The 21,274-nt window shown below is 46.3% G+C and overlaps 1 protein-coding gene across 2 annotated transcripts in view; it reads right to left on the bottom strand.

Annotated features, from left to right (window-relative positions):
* The window catches only part of LOC127001883 (H(+)/Cl(-) exchange transporter 7-like), a 53,041-nt gene that overhangs the window by 12,619 nt on the left and 19,148 nt on the right, over positions 1-21,274 (bottom strand). The window contains exons 6-15 of one of the 2 annotated variants that reach the window (XM_050867118.1): positions 16,837-17,035; positions 16,149-16,258; positions 14,663-14,806; positions 11,127-11,304; positions 9,297-9,428; positions 7,248-7,407; positions 4,563-4,704; positions 3,552-3,645; positions 1,935-2,104; positions 957-1,136 (exon numbers count right to left, since the gene is read on the bottom strand). In XM_050867118.1, the coding sequence (XP_050723075.1) occupies positions 957-1,136; positions 1,935-2,104; positions 3,552-3,645; positions 4,563-4,704; positions 7,248-7,407; positions 9,297-9,428; positions 11,127-11,304; positions 14,663-14,806; positions 16,149-16,258; positions 16,837-17,035 (1,509 nt within the window). Of the gene's footprint in view, positions 1-956; positions 1,137-1,934; positions 2,105-2,162; positions 2,811-3,551; positions 3,646-4,562; positions 4,705-7,247; positions 7,408-9,296; positions 9,429-11,126; positions 11,305-14,662; positions 14,807-16,148; positions 16,259-16,836; positions 17,036-21,274 lie in introns of those variants that run through there. The other variant, XM_050867119.1, reaches the window with a different exon arrangement.

Raw genomic sequence — 21,274 nt, forward strand, 5'->3', positions numbered from 1 at the left:
GGGAAGAGAAGGGAAGGGAAGGGAAGAGGAGGGAAAGGCATATATATATATATATATATATATATATATATATATATATATATATATATATATATATATATATATATATATATATATATATATATATATATATATATATATATATATATATATATATATATATATATATATATATATATATATATATATATATATATATATATATATATATATATATATGATGACGCGTTTCGCGTCATCAAGGGTAAAAAGGTCCTGGCGCACGATGACGTGAAACGCATCATAAAAGTTTAAAAAATTGATTAAAAATCAAGTTTTCAGTGAAAGTGCGTCAAATTTGGAAGCGTCATTTGGTAACATATGGCAACCTTTCTAAGGAGCGTAGATGAGGAGCGTCAACTCTGTACATTATTTAGAAAAAAATACAGTTGTCTCGGTGTAACTCGGGAACCAACAGGCGTATGAGGATTTTGAGGAAACCATAAGAATCATCACTAAATTCTGCTCCGAAACAAATATTCAGCTAAAAAAGTTGGCCCACAAAATTTTGAGCTAGCGAGTGGGGAAGAGTTGGTACTTACGATTTATTGTCTCCAATGCTCTATACGGAGACTTGAAACGAGTTTGTATTGTTTATTTTCCTCTATTCTTATTTGCGCATGTTCTAGTACAAGTCTTTATGAAGCCATTGATACCAAATTTATTGGGGTACGATATATCTGAGAGTAAAATACGTCCGGGAATGCAGAGTATCGCGGCGGCATAAAAAGGCCGGTCGGGCCTGATGGTGAGTGGAACAGAAACTTATTGGAAACTTATGGTGTGCGAAAGGGTTAAATACAGTATATTTAATTTTGATTTAAATCATGATTTTTTCACTTTGATTTAAATTGATTTAAATCAAATCAACCCTGGAACAAAGACCACACCAACAAGCACAGGCTCAAGCTGCTCACCTCATTGAAGAAGTCCCCGACCCATTTGGCGACCATCAGCACGATCATGAGGGGCAGGCCAAAGGTGATGTTCCCGACACACTCCATGAGGATGACCGTCAGGCTGATGGTCATGCGCACCACGCCGCCCAGCATGGCACCGGCACCCACCAGCGCGTACTTGCCCTCGTCAACCCACTCCTGTGAGGGTTAAGTCAGGTTAGGTTAGGTTAGGTGGTGTTAGGGTAGGCAGTGTTAGGTTATGTTAGGTTAGTTTTCTCTCTCTCTCATCAACCAAGTTCTGTGAGAATTAGATGGGGTTGGGTTAGGTTAGGTTAGGTGGTGTTAGGGAGAATATAAGACAGAGAGAGAAAGACAAAAAAAAAAACTGAGACACAGACAGAGAAAGAGAGAAAGACACACTAAAAGAGACAGAGAGAGACAGCATGCAAGACAGAGACAGAGAGAAACAGAGGGAGACTGTTCCAGAGTTTACCAGTGGAAGGGATGAAAGAATGGAGAAGCTCACAAACTCTTGCATAAGGGATTTGAAGGCAGAGACAAAGACAGAGACAGAGAGAAACAGAGGGAGACTGTTCCAGAGTTTACCAGCGAAAGGGATGAAAGAATGGAGAAGCTCACAAACTCTTGCATAAGGGATTTGAAGGCAGAGACAGAGAGAAACAGAGGGAGACTGTTCCAGAGTTTACCAGCGAAAGGGATGAAAGAATGGAGAAGCTCACAAACTCTTGCATAAGGGATTTGAAGGCAGAGACAGAGAGAAACAGAGGGAGACTGTTCCAGAGTTTACCAGCGAAAGGGATGAAAGAATGGAGAAGCTCACAAACTCTTGCATAAGGGATTTGAAGGCAGAGACAGAGAGAAACAGAGGGAGACTGTTCCAGAGTTTACCAGCGAAAGGGATGAAAGAATGGAGAAGCTCACAAACTCTTGCATAAGGGATTTGGATAACATAACTTCTGCACCCCTAATACTAACCCCATCCGGAAAGAGCAGGGCCATGAGCATGCCAGTTAGGCGTCCCCAAGCGGCGCCACAGAGCAGGGTGGGGATGAAGAGGCCGGAGGGAATGCCAAGCCCGTAGGTCCAGCACGCCAGGAAGAAGTACGACCCAAAGAAGACGCTGAGGGTGAGCCACTCAAACGATTCTGCAGGAGGAGAAAGAAAAATTACGTTATGTTCTTAGTACACCACAATTAATTAGGTTAGGTTAGGTTAGGTTAGGTTAGGTTGGGTTAGGTTAGGTTAGGTTAGGTTAGGTCACAGAATTAAGAGGCTATATTGCTAGTGTTATGAGCATAGTAAAAGTTTGACAAGGCTTTGGTGGAGGTTCTATCTATCTATCTATCTATCTATCCATATCTCCGATGCCTTGCTACCTCGCAGGAACTTCCATCCAGGGGTCCGGGTGGCCGCAGCAGAAGTGTCTCCATCTCTCCCTGTTCTGGCACTCCCTTTCAGCACACTCAATCCTGCTACTTCCAACTCTCTCGCTCCAATACTCACTCGCCCTATCACAGGTGGTCCTCCCCTGACACCCTTCCCTCCTCAATCCTTCCCTCATACACTCTCCCCCATTCTCATCACTTGTCCATACCATCTCAATGCACCCACTCCACACTCCACACTCCACTCCTATTGCTGTCGCACCCATGCCAAACCGCTCACACACGCTTTCATTGCTTGCTCCATCCCATCCTGACACACACAGGCACCTCTTATATAGCTCATCTCCACTGCACGTATTCTCCATTGCTGTGCTGCATTCCACGTCCACGCCTCTGATGCACACGACGGTTGGCAGGATGATACTGTTCCTTATTCCCCTCTTTACCTCCATGCTCACACTTCTTCCTTTGGTTGAGGTTGTGTTAGTATATACATATTTATTTTTTTATTTTTTTACAATAAAGGAGACAGCTCAAGGGCACAAAAAAAGGAAACAATAATAAAAAAAAGCCCACTACTCGCCGCTCCCAAATAAGATCGTGTTATGAGCCACTATAAACACTTGCCTGCGCCATGATGGGGTGAGGCCGACTACCATCTAGGCCCCTCAAGAAAAGCCTACAGGCGCTATAGGCATACACGTAAAAAAAAAGAAAAAAAAGTCTGAGAAGGCTTTGGTTGAGGTGATAGTTTGCCAAGGCTCCTGCACCATGACCATGAAGAACGCTCACGACAACCCGACCAATCTCCCTTGTGGCCGTGGGAAACAGTTGTTGAGGGAGCATAAAGCACCTAGGAATACAGGCCTGTGTCACTATGTTATGTTATGTTACTTGGATATGTTAGAATTATGTTACTCTCCCTTCTTCCCTGATGACTCCTTTGTATTGTTATTTTTTTTCATATCTTCTCCTTCCTTTCCTTCCTCCATTCTCTCCCTCCCTCATTCTTTCCTCCCTTCCTTCCTTCCTTTCTGAATCTATATACCCTTTCCTTTCCTTTCCTTTCTTCCTTTCTTCTCCTTCCTCTCTCCCTCCTTCCCTTCCTCCCTTCCCTCCTACACTACTTTCTTCTCCCCTTCCTCCTCTCCCCCTCTCTCCTCCCTCCCTCTTCCTCCCATCCATACACCCCTCCCTCCCTACTCACTGGAGGGGTCGTGGAGGAGGGCGCGAACACTCTTCTCTGGGGTCTGGAACCAAATGGCGGCCACTGCGCTCTCCTCGCCGTCGTCACAAAACATCTGGTGGAGAGAGGGACAAGTTACAACAGGTTTGGGGGACGGATTATGACAAGGGACATATTATGACTTCTTGTTTTGTGAGGCCTGAGTATCTATGTAAATCTATGTAAATCTCCCCTCCTACTTGTTTTGTTGGGCCCGAGTATCTATGTAATCTATGTAATTCCCTCCCTCTCCCTCTCCTATGTTTTGTGAGGCCTGAATATCTGTGTAAATTTATATAAGTCCCCTCTCCTACTTGTTTTGTGGGGCCTGAGTATCTATGTCATCTATGTAAGTCCCCTCTCCTACTTGTTTTGTGGGGCCTGAGTATCTATGTCATCTATGTAAGTCCCCCTTCTACTTGTTTTGTGAGACCTGAGTATCTATGAAATCTATGTAAGTCCCCCTTCTACTTGTTTTGTGAGACCTGAGTATCTATGTAAATCTCTCCCCCTACTTGTATTGTGGGGCCTGATTATCTATGTAAACCTATGTACGTCCCCCTCCCTTTCCTATTTTTTGAGGCCTGAATATCTATGTAAACCTATGTAAGTCCCCCACCCCCTTCTCCCTCTCCTATGTTCTCTGAGGCCTGAATATCTATGCAAACGTATGTAAATCTCCCCTCCTACCTGTTTTGTGGGGCCCGAGTATCTATGTAAATCTATGTAAGTGCCCCCCCCCCCCCCACTCACCTGTATTGGGTAGTGGTCTTCGTTTTTCTCCTCAATCTTGCGTATGTAAATCTCCCCTCCTACCTGTTTTGTGGGGCCCGAGTATCTATGTAAATCTATGTAAGTGCCCCCCCCCCAGCTCACCTGTATTGGGTAGTGGTCTTCGTTTTTCTCCTCAATCTTGCGTATGTAAATCTCCCCTCCTACCTGTTTTGTGGGGCCCGAGTATCTATGTAAATCTATGTAAGTGCCCCCGCTCACCTGTATTGGGTAGTGGTCTTCGTTTTTCTCCTCAATCTTGCGGCAGTCGTGCAGGCCGTAGATCATGAGGAAGGCCACCGTGGCCGTCGTGCTGGCCACCAGGCAGGCCTCCACGATCTTCTGCCACGGCCGAGTGATGTACCTGGAGGAGTGGCAGCAGTAGTAGTGGTAGTAGTGGTGGTAGTAGTAGTAGTAGTAGTAGTAGTAGTAGTAGTAGTGGTAGCAGTGGTAGTAGTGGTAGTAGTAGTATGTAATAGTAGTAATGAAGGAAAGGGAAGGAAATGAGGTATAGGATGGAACGGGAAGGAATGGGATGGGAAGGGAAAGAAAGGGATGGGATGGGATGGGATGGGATGGAAGGGAAGGGAAGTGAAGGGAATCGACAGACAAAAAGAAGAAGAAGAAGAAGAGAAAGATAAAGAGGAAAAAGGAGAGAGAGAGAGAGAGAGAGAGAGAGAGAGAGAGAGAGAGAGAGAGAGAGAGAGAGAGAGAGAGAGAGAGAGAGAGAGAGAGAGAGAGAGAGAGAGAGAGAGAGAGAGAGAGAGAGAGAGAGAGAGAGAGAGAGAGAATACAGGATGACGAGGGTATTGGCCAAGAGTTCAGAGGATCCTGGAAGTCAGTGTTGACATTGACCTGACGACAACGCTCACTATGACCAAGACAATGAACGGGAAGTAAAGGCATGGCTCCAACAGGACCCAACAGGACCCAGGCCACACCACACGATTGACCTGCAGTGCCTAACACAGGCCCATCTGTTGACTATGGAAATAGGCACAGCCGAGCTCCGATCAGCTATAAGCAAAACAAAAAGCACGTCGCCCGGAGTGAGCAAAATAGATAAATAACAAATCAGTGTATGTTACCCCCCCGGGGGCTGGCGTACCTACTCACCATATACAACGCGATGTTAACAACAGGCTACTTCCCTCAACGATTCAAAGTAGCCACTCTCACCATGACACCTAAACCAGGCAAACCATCCACGGATCCCAAGAACTACAGACCAATCTCACTCCTAGAAGTCCCTGGAAAAATCTTTGAAAGAATAATCAACCTACACCTCAGGTGTCACCTGGAGGAAAATAACCTGTATAACCCGTCCCAGTATGGCTTCAGGGCAGGGAGGAGCACTACGTCAGCTATCTCCGTCGCCAGCGAAAAAGTAGCACTCACTAAAGGACAAGGAATAAACTGCACTATCATCCAACGTGACATCAGCAAGGCGTTTGATAAAGTCTGGCTACAGGGCCTGCAATACAAAATACTTCAACTTGGACTGCCAGAGCTAACGGAAAAACTGTTATGTAGCTTCCTTGATCAGCGCTCAGCTTCCATTAAGTCAGCAATATCCTCCCCGCTCCCCCTGCACAGCGGCGTGCCACAGGGCAGCGTGTTATCACCAACGCTCTTCATCACCTACACCTCTGACATGCCCCGGTTTGATAATAGAAGCTGTGTGGATATATATTATGCTGACGACGCGACACAAATAGTGACCACCATGGCGCCCTGGTGGTGCGGGAGGCGAACAGACTCAACACATTCAAAAAAAAGTGGAAGATCAAAACAAATATAGACAAGTTCGCTGTGGTCGCTCTCGGCAGGAAAAAATTAAATGACATACAAATACAGGGCAACACCATCTCCCACCAAAAACAATGCCAGATATTAGGCCACACAGTGACATCCCCCGGCCTGATCGTTAAACATGTCAGCGACAAAACCATGAAAGTTAAAACAGCCCTCACATCTCTGAACAGATTCTGGCACTTCACAGAGCAGCTCAAACTGTATCTGGTGAAGACTAAGATCCTTCCTATACCAGACTACTCACCCACCCCGACACACATGGCTTCCCACACCAAGATGTTACAGCTTCAGAGGCCGCAGAACAAAGCGCTGAGATCTGCCACTCAATAGAAACACCCGTACACGGAAAACACAGCAGCGCAACGCCACAGACTCGGAGTACAACTAATCAGCACAAGGCTACGGAAGGCCACCGGAAAGATATGGGAGAAACTAGACCAGCAAGACGACGCGAACTACACCCACGTCAAGGAGCTTGACAGCAGCACGAACTTGGTCCATCCCTGGTTTCCGCGCAGCTTGAAGTCACTACGAGAACAACCGCCCACACACCACTTCACACAAGTGACGCCATAGCTTAGCTTAGCTCTCTACACACAAACAATTCAAACACGCCAGGGGTACACAAATAAGGTGCCCGATAAACAATAACTACACCAGAACAACTAACGAACCAACACCATACAACTGTACTCTCCTACTACTGTCTTTCCTATTCCCCACCAGCAACTTCACCACTAACCCACTTCCTCTTCCTACTAAACCCTTGATTAAAAAAAGAGAGAGAGAGAGAGAGAGAGAGAGAGAGAGAGAGAGAGAGAGAGAGAGAGAGAGAGAGAGAGAGAGAGAGAGAGAGAGAGAGAGAGAGAGAGAGAGAGAGAGAGAGAGAGAGAGAGAGAGAGAGAGAGAGAGAATGTACCTTTCATAACAACAACAAAATAAAATAAAATAAGTGATGATTCTAATTCCCTCTCTCTCTTCTTCCTCCTCTTTCTTCATCTTCTTACTATTACTATCATCATTACTACTATTACTACTATTATCATCATTATCGTTACCATCATTACCCCCACCACTGTCATCGGCGCTCACCTCATCCTCAGCGCCGTGAGTTTCAAGTTGATGAAGTTGAATAGCGCTCCCAGCAGGCCGCCCATCACGCCCATCAGCAGGAAGGGAACGAACTCCCAGATCTCGTAAGTCAGGTCCTCAAACTTGCCAAAATTAAGGAGGCCGTTGTAGTTGAGTTTGCCTGCGGGAGGAAGGAATATTGAAGCCTTGTAATAATTTGTGTGAGGAAATGTTTTGTTAATAAGAGAAGGGAAGGGAAGGGAAGGGAAGATATGGGATGGGAAGGGAAGATATGGGAAGGGAAGGGAAGGGAAGGGTAGGAAAGGAGAAGGATGGGAAGGGAAGGGAAGGGGATGCAAGGAAAGGAAAGAAAAGGAAATGGAAGGAAGGAATGTCAGGTCCTCAAACTTGCCAAAATTCAGGAGGCCGTTGTAGTTGAGTTTGCCTGCGGGAGGAAGGAATATTGAAGCCTTGTAATAATTTGTGGGTGAGGAAATGTTTTGTTAATAAGGGAAGGGAAGGGAAGGGAAGGGAAGATATGGGATGGGAAGGGAAGGGAAGGAAAGGGTAGGAAAGGGGAAGGATGGGAAGGGAAGGGAAGGAAAGGGTAGGAAAGGGGAAGGATGGGAAGGGAAGGGAAGGGGATGCAAGGAAAGGAAAGGAAAGGAAAAGGAAGGTAGGAATGTCAGGTCCTCAAACTTGCCAAAATTAAGGAGAGGAAGAGAAGGGAAGGGAAGGGAGGGAAAGCAAGGGAAGGGAAGGGAAGGGAAGGGAACGAAAGGGAAGGGAAGGAAATTAAATGAAAGGGAAGGGACTGGAATGGAGTGAAATGAAAGGGAAGGGACTGGAATGGAGTGGAATGAAAGGAAAGGAAAGCGAAAAGGAAGGGAAGGGAAGGTATATGAATAGAATGAGCTGGTTTATGCAGGAATGAGCTGGGAGAATGTCAGGACCCAGCCTCTCTCTCCCTCCATCACACATAGTTGAACAGCCTCACCTGGGACTCCACTGAAGGCCGACAGCACCAGGTTGAGGGTGAAGGCCGACATCATGGCACCAAAAATGACCACTTAATAACTAACCCAAGTGCCTTGCTCCCTCCCTCTCCTTCTCTCCTTCCCTCATGCACAGTTGAACAGCCTCACCTGGGACTCCACTGAAGGCTGACAGCACCAGGTTGAGAGTGAAGGCGGACATCATGGCACCAAAAATGACCACTTAATAACTAACCCAAGTGTCTCGCTCCCTCCCTCCCTCCCTCTCTCTCCCTCCCTCCCTCACGCACACTTGAACAGCCTCACCTGGGACTCCACTCGGGTGGCCATTTCCAAATTTCCAAAAAGGAGGACACTGCATATCGCTGATTATGATATATATATATATATATATATATATATATATATATATATATATATATATATATATATATATATATATATATATATATATATATATATATATATATATATATATATATATATATATATATATATATATATATATATATATATATATATATATATATATATATATATATATATATATATATATATATATATATATATATATATATATATATATATATATATATATATATATAAACAATGTATATAAAAACTTTCACTTCTAATGAAAGTGACAAAAAACAAATATATCTTACTTCACAAATAAAACCTAGCTGTGTCCTCCCCTTGATGCCTGGAGGTTTCTTTGTTGTATTTTTTCCTCTGCCAGCCGTCTCCAATAGTTTCTTGTTGGCCAAAACTATCTTGTACATAGGCTACTGCAGTCTTCCCCTTACTTCCTATCTCCACAGCACAGCGACACAGTCTACAAAAAACATGAAACTCATCCTTTCTGCTTTTAGCAATGAATCCAAACTCTTTGGTCCAGTCAGAGTTAAATGATGTCTTCCTTTTCGGCATTTTTAGACTCCTCAAATCGTAAAATTAATTGCCCAATCACACTGCACCGTGTCCGACTCACGACTGCAGGCCGCTTAATAACTAACCCAAGTGTCTCGCTCCCGCCCTCTCCCTCCCTCCCTCATGCACAGTTGAACAGCCTCACCTGGGACTCCATTGAAGGCGGACAGCACCAGGTTGAGGGTGAAGGCGGACATCATGGCCCCGAAGAACACCCTCCAGGTCAGCGATTGGTTCCAGAAGCTTGCGCCTTCCTCCAGGGAGAAGAGGACGCCGCCTGTGGGTGTGGGGAAGGACTAGTGTTGGACTGTGCCGAGTTTTCTGGTGTGTTATAAAGAGTGATGAGGGTGGGGATAGCTGGTGTGTTCTTGCGTTAGGAAGTTGGACAGCATGGGGATGAAAGAGTGAAGGGTTTGGGTGTATTCTTGCATTAGGGAGTTGGACAGCATGGGGATGAGGGTGTGAAGGATTTGGGTGCATTTTTGCATTAGGGAGTTGGACAACTGTAGCTGGTTTTATTTTTTTTTGTGTATGTGCATGTGTGTGTGTGCTTTCACTGTGATTTTGATGAGGGAGGGATGAAAGAGTTATGCAATGTTGGCGCCTTCTTGCATTAGGAGGTTGGACGGCACTGATTTTGGTTGACTTGAGAGTTGTGTTTTGGTAGGGGCAGGTCTATCTGGATGAGGAATGCAGCGCCCTCAATGTCCCCGAGCTGTCTGTCTTTCTTTTTCTCTCTCTCCTGTTCAAGCTTCTTTCTTTGGGTAGCCGGGGGATGAATCCTCCCAGGGGTCCTGCGTCCCTGCCCTATGGTGAGCAGTCAGGCCAGGCCCTGATCTGGGCTGGCTGGGGGAGGGGTTTCATCCCCCCCCCTATAAAAACCTTTACCTAAGCCAAACACAAATTAAGAAGTAGAGGTCTTGCTGGGCGGCACGATCGCGCAGCAGACTTCCCCGATGCCTCCGTATCCAGGGAGCCTGCCGTCAGGGACAGGTGCAGGGCAAACCCTACGGGACCTCTACACCTCAAAGGAGGAAGGGCCTCCTAGCCCCTCTTTTTGTTTCGGGGGTGGCCCAGGGGGTGCAGAGGCTGCGCCCGCTCGCAGAACCAGGCCCGGGGATAACCTACGGAGGGGTCTGCGTGTGGGCTCCTGGAACGTCCGGAGCCTCTCGGACATTGTGGGGAGGTACTCAGGATGGAAAGGGGGCCTGCATGGAGATTCACCAAGGTGGACTCCTGGACTGGGTGTTGTAGGGTGGGCGAGGCAATGCGCTCCCCGGTGTAAGCCCCGACTGACTGATTGATTGATTGATTAGTGTTGTGTAGGAAATTAGGCAGAACTCAAGCAGGTTTACAAGGAGACACAAGAAAGGAAACAACAGCAGCAGGAAGGAAATTTACTGACACAAGACAGTGGGGAGGTGGGTTAGGGAAGAATGGGGAGGGATACAGAGGAGGACGTCAAGGGATGGGGACAGAGGACGGATGGACGCCAGCACTCAGCCAGGTATATCAGCACCCATAAGAAAGGAAACAAAAGGAACTTAAGCGTCTCTACATGAAGGAAACTCGTACTAGCGGAAAGGTGGACCAACTGTGCTGGATTGATACACACTGATTTAAGGACACAAGAGACAGAGGAAAGGAAGAAAAAGTGTAAGGAAAGAAAATAATCAAATTCGTATGCGATTTTTTAAAGGAACATGAGAGAGAGAGAGAGAGAGAGAGAGAGAGAGAGAGAGAGAGAGAGAGAGAGAGAGAGAGAGAGAGAGAGAGAGAGAGAGAGAATGACTATAAAAGGGAGTGTTTTTTTGTCATTATTATTATTTACTTTTTGTCCTTGAGCAGCTATCTTTACTGTAAAAAAACTCTCTCTCTCTCTCTCTCTCTTTCTTCCCTTTCCCTTCTCTCTCTCTCTCTCTCCCTTCCCCTCCCTCCCGTCCTACCCCCTCTCCTCCCTCCCTCCCTCCCTCACCAACAGGGGCTCCGAAGGCCGCCGCCACACCAGCCGCCGCGCCGGCCGACACAAAGTCCCTCTTCTCGTGGTCTTCCCGGAAGTACTCAAAGAAACCAAAGTCATGCTTGAAGGAGGTGGTCTTGCCCTGGGACACCCCGGCCGCGATCACCGCCCCGGAGTGGATCATGGGGCCTTCCTGCGGGGCGGAGAGGGGGTGTTAGGTCATGGGGAGTGAAACGGGTCTGGGGAAAACTGGGGTTGTCTGGCAGAGAAAGACAGACAGAGGGAGAAAGAGAGACAGAGACAGAGGGTGAAAGAGAGACAGAGACAGAGGGAGAAAGAGACAGAGACAGAGGGTGAAAGAGAGACAGAGACAGAGGGTGAAAGAGAGACAGAGACAGAGGGTGAAAGAGAGACAGAGACAGAGGGTGAAAGAGAGACAGAGACAGAGGGAGAAAGAGAGACAGAGACAGAGGGTGAAAGAGAGACAGAGACAGAGGGAGAAAGAGAGACAGAGACAGAGGGAGAAAGAGAGACAGAGACAGAGGGAGAAAGAGAGACAGAGACAGAGGGTGAAAGAGAGACAGAGACAGAGGGAGAAAGAGAGACAGAGACAGAGGGTGAAAGAGAGACAGAGACAGAGAGTGAAAGAGAGACAGAGACAGAGGGAGAAAGAGAGACAGAGACAGAGGGAGAAAGAGACAGAGACAGAGGGAGAAAAAGAGACAGAGACAGAGGGTGAAAGAGAGACAGAGACAGAGGGTGAGAGACAGAGACAGAGGGAGAAAGAGAGACAGAGACAGAGGGTGAAAGAGAGACAGAGACAGAGGGTGAAAGAGAGACAGAGACAGAGGGAGAAAGAGAGACAGAGACAGAGGGAAAAAGAGAGACAGAGACAGAGGGAAAAAGAGAGACAGAGACAGAGGGTGAAAGAGAGACAGAGACAGAGGGAGAAAGAGAGACAGAGACAGAGGGAGAAAGAGACAGAGACAGAGGGAGAAAGAGAGACAGAGACAGAGGGAGAAAGAGAGACAGAGACAGAGGGAGAAAGAGAGACAGAGACAGAGGGAGAGAGACAGAGACAGAGGGAGAAAGAGAGACAGAGACAGAGGGTGAAAGAGAGACAGAGACAGAGGGAGAAAGAGAGACAGTGACAGAGAGTGAAAGAGAGACAGAGACAGAGGGAGAAAGAGAGACAGAGACAGAGGGAGAAAGAGAGACAGAGACAGAGGGAGAAAGAGACAGAGAGAGAAAGAGAGACAGACAGAGAAAGAGGAAGAAACAGAGAGGCAGAGACATTGACACTTTAATGACAGAGCAGTGTGGATATATGTGAATGTTTATAATGAACGTTTTTATTTTTAAATATTTTTTTATATAGACTATGCCCTTTGAATAGGCAGCACACGGCAGTGCACCTTTGGGCTTTTGTAAATATATATGTATGCTTAAATAAAATAAAAAAGAGGGAGAAACAGAGAGAGAGACAGAGAGACAGACAGAGAAAGAGGGAAAAACTGAGACAGAGAAAGAGGGAGAACCTGAGAGACAGGGAAAGAGGGAGAACAGAGACAGAGGGAGAAACAGAGAGAGAGAAACAGAGAGACAGACAGAGAAAGAGGGAGAACCTGAGAGACAGAGAAAGAGGGAGAAACTGACAGACAGAAAGAGGGAGAAACTGAGAGACAGAGAAAGAGGGAGAAACTGAGAGACAGAAAGAGGGAGAACAGAGACAGAGAAAGAGGGAGAAACTGAGAGACAGAGAAAGAGGGAGAAACTGAGAGACAGAGAAAGAGGGAGAACAGACAGAGAAAGAGGGAGAAACTGAGAGACAGAAAGAGGGAGAACAGAGACAGAAAGAGGGAGAACCAGAGAGACAGAGAAAGAGGGAGAACAGAGACAGAGAAAGAGGGAGAAACTGAGAGACAGAGAAAGAGGGAGAAACTGAGACAGAAAGAGGGAGAACCAGAGACAGAGAAAGAGGGAGAACAGAGACAGAGGGAGAAACTGAGAGACAGAGAAAGAGGGAGAAACTGAGAGACAGAGAAAGAGGGAGAACCTGAGACAGAGAAAGAGGGAGAAACTGAGAGACAGAGAAAGAGGGAGAAACTGAGAGACAGAGAAAGAGGGAGAAACTGAGAGACAGAGAAAGAGGGAGAAACTGAGAGACAGAGAAAGAGGGAGAAACTGAGAGACAGAGAAAGAGGGAGAAACTGAGAGACAGAGAAAGAGGGAGAAACTGACAGACAGAAAGAGGGAGAAACTGAGAGACAGAGAAAGAGGGAGAAACTGAGAGACAGAGAAAGAGGGAGAACCTGAGAGACAGACAGAGAAAGAGGGAGAACCTGAGAGACAGAGAAAGAGGGAGAAACTGAGAGACAGAGAAAGAGGGAGAACAGAGACAGAGGGAGAAACAGAGAAAGACAGACACATGGAGAAACAGTGAGACAGAGACAGAGAATGACAGAGGGAGAAAGAGAGAAGACGAAGAAGAAAAAGAAAAAGACACTAAATGACAAGCCTTGTTACTTGTTACACTGTTAGTAATGTGAACAGTGACATGTCTTCAGCACTTTCAGAAAGAACAAAAGAGAACTGCTGGGTGTAACATAGAGGGCAGGGAAGGACTGTTAGGTCACACACTCCCTGACAAAGGACTAAGGTTGCCAGCACACTGTTAGTAATGTGAACTGTGATATGTCTTGACCCCTTGGATGCAGATTTCCTGAAGACCTCACCAAGCTAAAGGAATGGAACAAAAAGTGGCTGCTACAATTCAATGAAGAAAATGTAAAGTCTTGGGAGGGGATATCCAGCACACCAATACCACATGGGAAACACTCCACTATCCACCACAGAGGCAGAGAAAGACCTGGGACTATATGTTACCAGGCTACCAGTGAAGGGATATCCAGCATACCAATACCACATGGGAAACACTCCACTATCCACCACAGAGGCAGAGAAAGACATGGGAGTGTATGTTACCAGGCTACCAGTGAAGGGATATCCAGCACACCAATACCACATGGGAAACACTCCACTATCCACCACAGAGGCAGAGAAAGACCTGGGACTATATGTTACCAGGCTACCAGTGAAGGGATATCCAGCATACCAATACCACATGGGAAACACTCCACTATCCACCACAGAGGCAGAGAAAGACCTGGGACTATATGTTACCAGGCCGTGTTACCGTGCCGATACGAAGGCCTGACTCTCCAACGGGTCACCTGTACAGCAAGAGCAAGAGAACCAGTGAAGGGATGTCCAGCACACCAATACCACATGGGAAACACTCCACTATCCACCACAGAGGCAGAGAAAGGCCTGGGAGTGTATGTTATCAGGCTACCAGTGAAGGCCAAATCCCTGACAATCACAGCGGACCAGTTAAGAACTTTTAGAATGGAATAAAAAGGGAACTGCTGGGTGTAACATAGAGCGATTAGGAAACACATATGGTCTCTCTCTCTCTCTCTCTCTCTCTCTCTCTCTCTCTCTCTCTCTCTCTCTCTCTCTCTCTCTCTCTGCAGCACAAAGTCACCCACCTTTCCTACGGCCAGGCCTCCCAGCACAGAGAAGGTCACCCCCACGGCCTTGCTCATTAGGGTCTTGATCCTCACCACGCGGGGCACCTTGACGCCGTTCAGGTAACACTTGACCTGCGGGATGCCACTGCCGGCGGACACGGGCTGTGAGGCGGAGGGGAGGAGGGAAGGAGTGTCAGTGAGGGCTGCGGAATGGTCCCAAAAATAGCGGCTTCAGTGCTAGTGATGTTTTATTAGTTTTTTGATATTGCTAGGCACATAAGAGCAATAGGATCAACACAGCATTGACTCAAAGCCTGTACACTGCAACAAGGGGATGAAGGAATGAGGAAGCTGGTTAACTCTTGCATAAGGGATTTGGACAACATGGGGATGAGCTAGAGTGGAAAGTTTGTAGGATGGGTCAGGCCAGGCTAGGTTAGGTGTGGGGGGCTGGGTTAGGTCAGTAAGGGGTGAAAGAATTAAGAAGCTGGTCAACTCTTGCATAAGGGATTTGGACAGCATAGGGATGACCAAGAGTGGAATGTTTGTAGGATGGGTCAGGCCAGGCTAGGTTAGGTGTAAAGGGTGAAAGAATGAAGGAGCTGGTCAACTCTAGCATAAGGGATTTGGACAACATGGGGATGAGCTAGAATGGAAAGTTTGTAGGATGGGTCAGGCTAGGCTAGGTTAAGGGTAAGGAGCTGGGTTAGGTCAGTAAGGGGTGAAAGAATTAAGAAGCTGGTCAACTTTTGCATAAGGGATTTGGACAACATAGGGATGAGCTAGAGTAGAAAAAAAGTTTGTAGGTTGGGTCAGGCCAGGCTAGGTTAGGTGTGGGGGGCTGGGTTAGGTTAGGAAGGGGATAAGAGAGTGAGGAAGCTGCTTAACTCTTGCATAAGGGATTTGGACAGCATAGGGATGAGCTACAGTGGAAAGTTTATAGGATGGGTCAGGCCAGGTTAGGTTAGGTGTGGGGGGCTGGGTTAGGTCAGTAAGGGGTGAGAGAATGAAAATGCTGGTTAACTCTTGCATGAGGGATTTGGACAGCATAGGGACAAGCTAGAGTAGAAAATAAGTTTGTAGGATGGGTCAGGCTAGGCTAGGTTAAGGGTAAGGGGCTGGGTTAGGTCAGTAAGGGGTGAAAGAATGAAAATGCTGGTTAACTCTTGCATTAGGGATTTGGACAGCATAGGGATTAGCTACAGAGGAAAGTTTGTAGGATGGGTCAGGCCAGGCAAGGTTAGGTGTGGGGGGCTGGGTTAGGTTAGGAAGGGGACAGTAGGGCTGGTTGGTTTAGTAAGGGGATGAAAGAATGAAGAAGCTAATTAACTCTTGCATAAGGGATTTGGACAGCATAGGGATGAGCTACAGTGGAAACTAGACACACACACACACACACACACACACACACACACACACACACACTCATATATAACCCGCAAGATCAACGCAAGACTAACTCAACTTCAGTACACTCCAACAAGGTATATCCAGACACACTCACCTCCACATACGAGCCGAGGAAGGCAGCCACAAGCGTCGGGCCAACGTTCAGCGTGACAAACAGCAGGTAGGGAATAATTAGCGCCTCCTGCTGCACCCCGTAGTCAGTGTCTGAGGCCCGGCTAAGGAAATTTGGTGGGAAACTTAAGATGGTTTTCATTTGTTAATCATTTACTGGCACCATTATTCTTTTCCTCATTCTCCACTCCCCTTCTTAACCTAACTAAAGATGCCACACTTAACCTAGCCTGGCCTGACCCATCCTGCTAACTTTTTTCTACTCTAGCTCATCCCTATGCTGTCCAAATCCCTTATGTAAGAGTAACCAGCATCTTCACTCTTTCATCCCCTTCTTAACCTAACTAAAGATGCCACACTTAACCTAGCCTGGCCTGACCCATCCTGCTAACTTTTTTCTACTCTAGCTCATCCCTATGCTGTCCAAATCCCTTATGCAAGAGTAACCAGCGTCTTCATTCTTTCCCATCACCTCACTCCTCTTACCTAACCTAACATACTTACCACAGCTAACCTAGCCAAGTCTATCCCATCCTCCCTCTCCTTCCTAACCCAGCCTAGCCAAACTCCCATACCTAACCTAGCCTAACCTTCTGTCCCCCTTCCTAACCTACCCACCATCCCCCCCCACCCACCCCACACACACACATCAGCAGCAGCAGCAAGGATACAAGTCTGCAGCCAGGTGTATTTGTACTTGGAGAGCGACTCGATGGCAATGTCGATCCCACACGCGATAAGTGCCGTTAGCACCGCCGTGACCAGCACCACCAGCCAGCGCGCCACGTCCTTCTTCACCACAAACGTGTAGCCCTTCTTGCGCTCCTCGTCCAGCCAGGCAGAGTTGACACACGTGTCGTAGTCCAGGCTCTGCAGACACAAGGCTCAGTTAGGGGGACAAGAAGCTGAGCAGGAAAGGAACGGGGGAAAATTGCCTTAAAAGTTCAAGGTGTAAAAATTGCCGTAAAAATTCAAAGCTCAGTAAAAATTGCCGTAGAAATTCATGTGTAGCTAAAACAAGGAAACTATCTAGGAAGGGGATAGGGAAAAAATGCCTTAGAAAATCAAGAATAGGTAAAAATTGCCTTATAAATTCACAGAGATGAGTAAAAATTACCTAAGAAGATCAAGGATAGGTAAAGGTAGGGAGGCAGGGCTGTGTTAGGGTGGAAGGAAGCTATTCAGGAAGAGGGAAGGGAAAAATTACCTTAGAAATTCACAGAGATAAGTAAAAACTGCCAAAGAAATTCAAGGATAGGTAAATGCTGCCTTAGAAAATAGATATAGCAAGTTTAGGAATGGGAGGCAGGGCTGTGTTAGGGTGGAAGGAAGCTATTCAGGAAGGGCAGTGGGAGAAATTGCCTTAGAAATTCAGAGATGAGTAAAAATTGCCTTAGAAATTCAGAGATGAGTAAAAATTGCCTTAGAAATTCAGAGATGAGTAAAAATTGCCTAAGAAGTTCAAGGCTATGTAAATGCTGCCTTAGAAATAAAAATACCAAGTTTAGGAAAGGGATGCAAGGCTGTGTTAGGGTGGAGGGAAGCTATTCAGGAAGAGGGAAGGGAAAAAATTGCCTTAGAAATTCACACAGAGTAAAAATTGCCTAAGAAATTCAAGGATAGGTAAACGCTGCCTTAGAAATAGAAACAGAAATAGAAATAGCAAGTTTAGTAAAGGGAGGCAGGGCTGTGTTAGGGTGGAAGGAAGCTGTTCAGGAAGAGGGAAGGGAAACACAAAGCCATTCAGTAACAAGATGAAGAGGAGGAAGATGATGAAGATGAAGATAATGAAGATGAAGATGATGATGATGATGATGATGATGAAGATGATGAAGAAGATGATGATGATGATAATGAAGAAGATGATGATGATGAAGATGAAGAAGATTAAGAAGATGATGATGATGATAATGATGAAGATGAAGATGATGATGAAGATGAAGAAGATGATGATGAAGAAGATGATGATGAAGAAGATGAAGAAGTTGATGAAGATGATAATGAAGATGAAGATGATGAAGATGATGATGAAGATGAAGATGATGATGAAGATGAAGAAGATGAAGATGAAAAACATGGAGATGATGATGATGATGATGATGAAGAAGATGATGATGATGATGATGATAAGATCATGATGAAGATGATATAGATGATGATGATGATGATGATGATGATGATGAAAATAATGATGAAGATGAAGATGAAGAAAAAGATGAATATGAAGATGATGAAGACAAAAATGAAGATGATAATTAAGAAGATGAAGCAGGAGGAAACAGACAGATGAAGGGATAGGAGGTAAAAGAAAAGAAAAAAAAAGAAGAAGAAGAAGAAGAATATAAGGAGTGAAAATTATGGCTCACTACTTTTGTTTGAATTATTACAGACTGATTATTTTGAGAGAGAGAGAGAGAGAGAGAGAGAGAGAGAGAGAGAGAGAGAGAGAGAGAGAGAGAGAGAGAGAGAGAGAGAGAGAGAGAGAGATCAGAAAGTTGGAAAGAATACAGAGAATTGCAAGTAAAATGGTCCCAGAACTTTCGAATATGACGTATGAAGACAGATTGAAGGAGATGGACTTGACGACACTGGAACAAAGAAGGGAGAGAGGAGATCTGATCACGCTGTATAAGTTGGTAAATAAGTTTGATGAGGTGGATAGAGATGATCTCTTCTCCACTGCGAGAACACTGGGGCTGAGAGGACACAGAAAGAAACTTAACCCTTTCATTGCTAAATGCTCGCAGCGAGTGTTAGGCGTATTTGCTGGTGGTGCTAACACTCGCTGCGAGCTCCACCTGCACTCAAATCTCCCGCGTATGAAAGTGTTCCAGCACTAATTCTCGCAGCACAGGATTGCCAAGTGAGTGTGTTCTTCACTAAATTTGGTGGAAAATCATATCAGCCCAGCACGGCAAAACTACGGACGAGTAACTGGTGGATGTTCTTGCCCAATATAGCGGCATTTTTGCATAGCTTCACCTGACTGATTCTTTGACCAAATAGTTATAAATATTGCAGTTGGCAATACTCCCTTGCCAGAATCTGAAGGAGAGATGTCCGCAGTTATCTCAATACGGCTGATCATCCTGCACGTACTGACGTAAATGTTAACATTCAACACTCCCTGAACGTGCATGTACATTCGCAAGAGAGGCATACATGACACCACGATGATTTCAGTTTTCGGTCTAAATTCTTACCATCGATCCATTTTACACATTATCACCCCAAGTTTCACACTGTCTTGACAACGTCCGTCTCACATTACACCTTTGGTTAATCACTGGAGCTACACTTAAAAGGCAGAATCACGCTGGAGAGAGTGGCTATGGGGAGAGAGATGGAGAGAAGAGAGAAGAAGAAGGGAGTTTGGTTGGTTTGCAAGAAGCGGAGCTGAAGGCGGCTGCTTTGTTCCGAAAACAGCCTTCTGTTCGCGCTAAGAAGTCCGATAGCGTCATACCGCGCTCACCTATCAAGCATCACTTCCTGCCTAGGCAGCAGGCGTCTCGAAGCCGTTTTCGTCCAGCGTTCAGCATACGAAACGCTTTTAGCGCACTATTGAGGCTGATTCACGGTTATCCGTAAACTGGTGACACACCGGGCTTTTTTCTTCCCACCGCGTTGGCGCCACCTTGGGCAACCGGCAACTCCAACTTTTCCGGGTGTGCGTCACACATGGCCAAGGTCGGTTGCCAGTATCCACATCCACAACGTAAACAAAGCACTTGCCCTGTATCACCATGGCGTCATCTGCTAATGTAAGGGCTGTCGCGGCTTGTGCTGCCATTACCCAAGTTATGGACTTGTTTCTGCAGTTAAATGTATGGAAGAAACAGTTGTGGGTGTGGCATGCCTGTGGTTCCTCCGTGCCAGTTCTCATTGTCACCGTTGCGCGTGCGCGGCCAACTCAACCATCTTGACTCAACCACATAAACACATGGATTGAATAACAACAAACAAACAAACACACACACACACACACACACAAACACACACCAGACTCATTAGGAACCATTGCAGATGTTTCTGACAAACAGAAACGACTTCACCATTTCTTGAGTGTTAGGCAGTATTTGGTGAGTGGCTCACATGAACCAAACCTCCTGGCTCCTGGCAAGAAGAGAGCAGTCGTCTTAACACTGCTCTCTTCTTGCCACTGGGTGTGTTTGGTTTGTATGAATCACTCAACAAATAAGTTCTAACACACTCTAGGAAATGGGGAAGCCATTTTTGTTTGTGAGAAACATCTGCCATGGTTCATGATGAGTCTGGTGTGTGCGTGCGTGTGTGTGTGTGTGTGTGTGTGTGTCTTTGTTATTACTCGATCCATGTGTTTATGTGGTCGGAGTCTAGATGGGTGGGTTGGTCGTTCATGCACAATGGTGACAATGAGAACGGGCATGGAGGACCCACAGACATGCCACACCCACAACAGCTTCTTCCTGCCATTTAACTGATGCAACAAGTCCATAACTTGGGTAATGGCAGCACAAGCCGTGGCAGCCCTTACTTTAGCAGATGACGATATGTCGATACAGGGCAAGTGCTTTGTTTACGTTGTGGATGTGGATACGGGCAACCGACCTTAGCCGTGTGTGACGCACACCTGGAAAAGTTGGATTTGACAGTTGCCCAAGCTGCCGCCAACGCAGTAGGAAGAAAAAGGCCCGGTGTGACACCAGGTTACGGACAACCGATAACTCGCACGGGCGTTGCCCGTAGCCACAACGGTTAGAGGAAAAGGGTCAGTGTGACACACTGCCCCAAGGCAGTGAGGCTGCTGACCGGGTGAGCGCCGGCAATGACGTCACTGGACTCCCATCGAATCACAAGCGTGTTTTCAGAGCTCAGCCAATCGTAAGGCTTCATCTGTGACTTTAAAACGACCCACTCTCTCTTTCTGTTTTCTTCCTTTTTCCAAGGTACGTATTCTGAGATAACAAGGGAGTAAAGGAGGAAAAAAAGTGAGCTCCAGGCGGCAACATGAGCCAATTATAATGGCGCCACAATAAACCATTGCCTGTGCCATGACGGGCACGGGGCCGCCCATCAGGCCCAGATGAATAGTCTACCGGCGCCAGAGCCCACATGCAAAAAAAAATTAAT

This window comes from Eriocheir sinensis, chromosome 22 (assembly GCF_024679095.1).
Source record: "Eriocheir sinensis breed Jianghai 21 chromosome 22, ASM2467909v1, whole genome shotgun sequence".
NCBI classification, from domain to species: Eukaryota; Metazoa; Arthropoda; class Malacostraca; order Decapoda; family Varunidae; genus Eriocheir; species Eriocheir sinensis.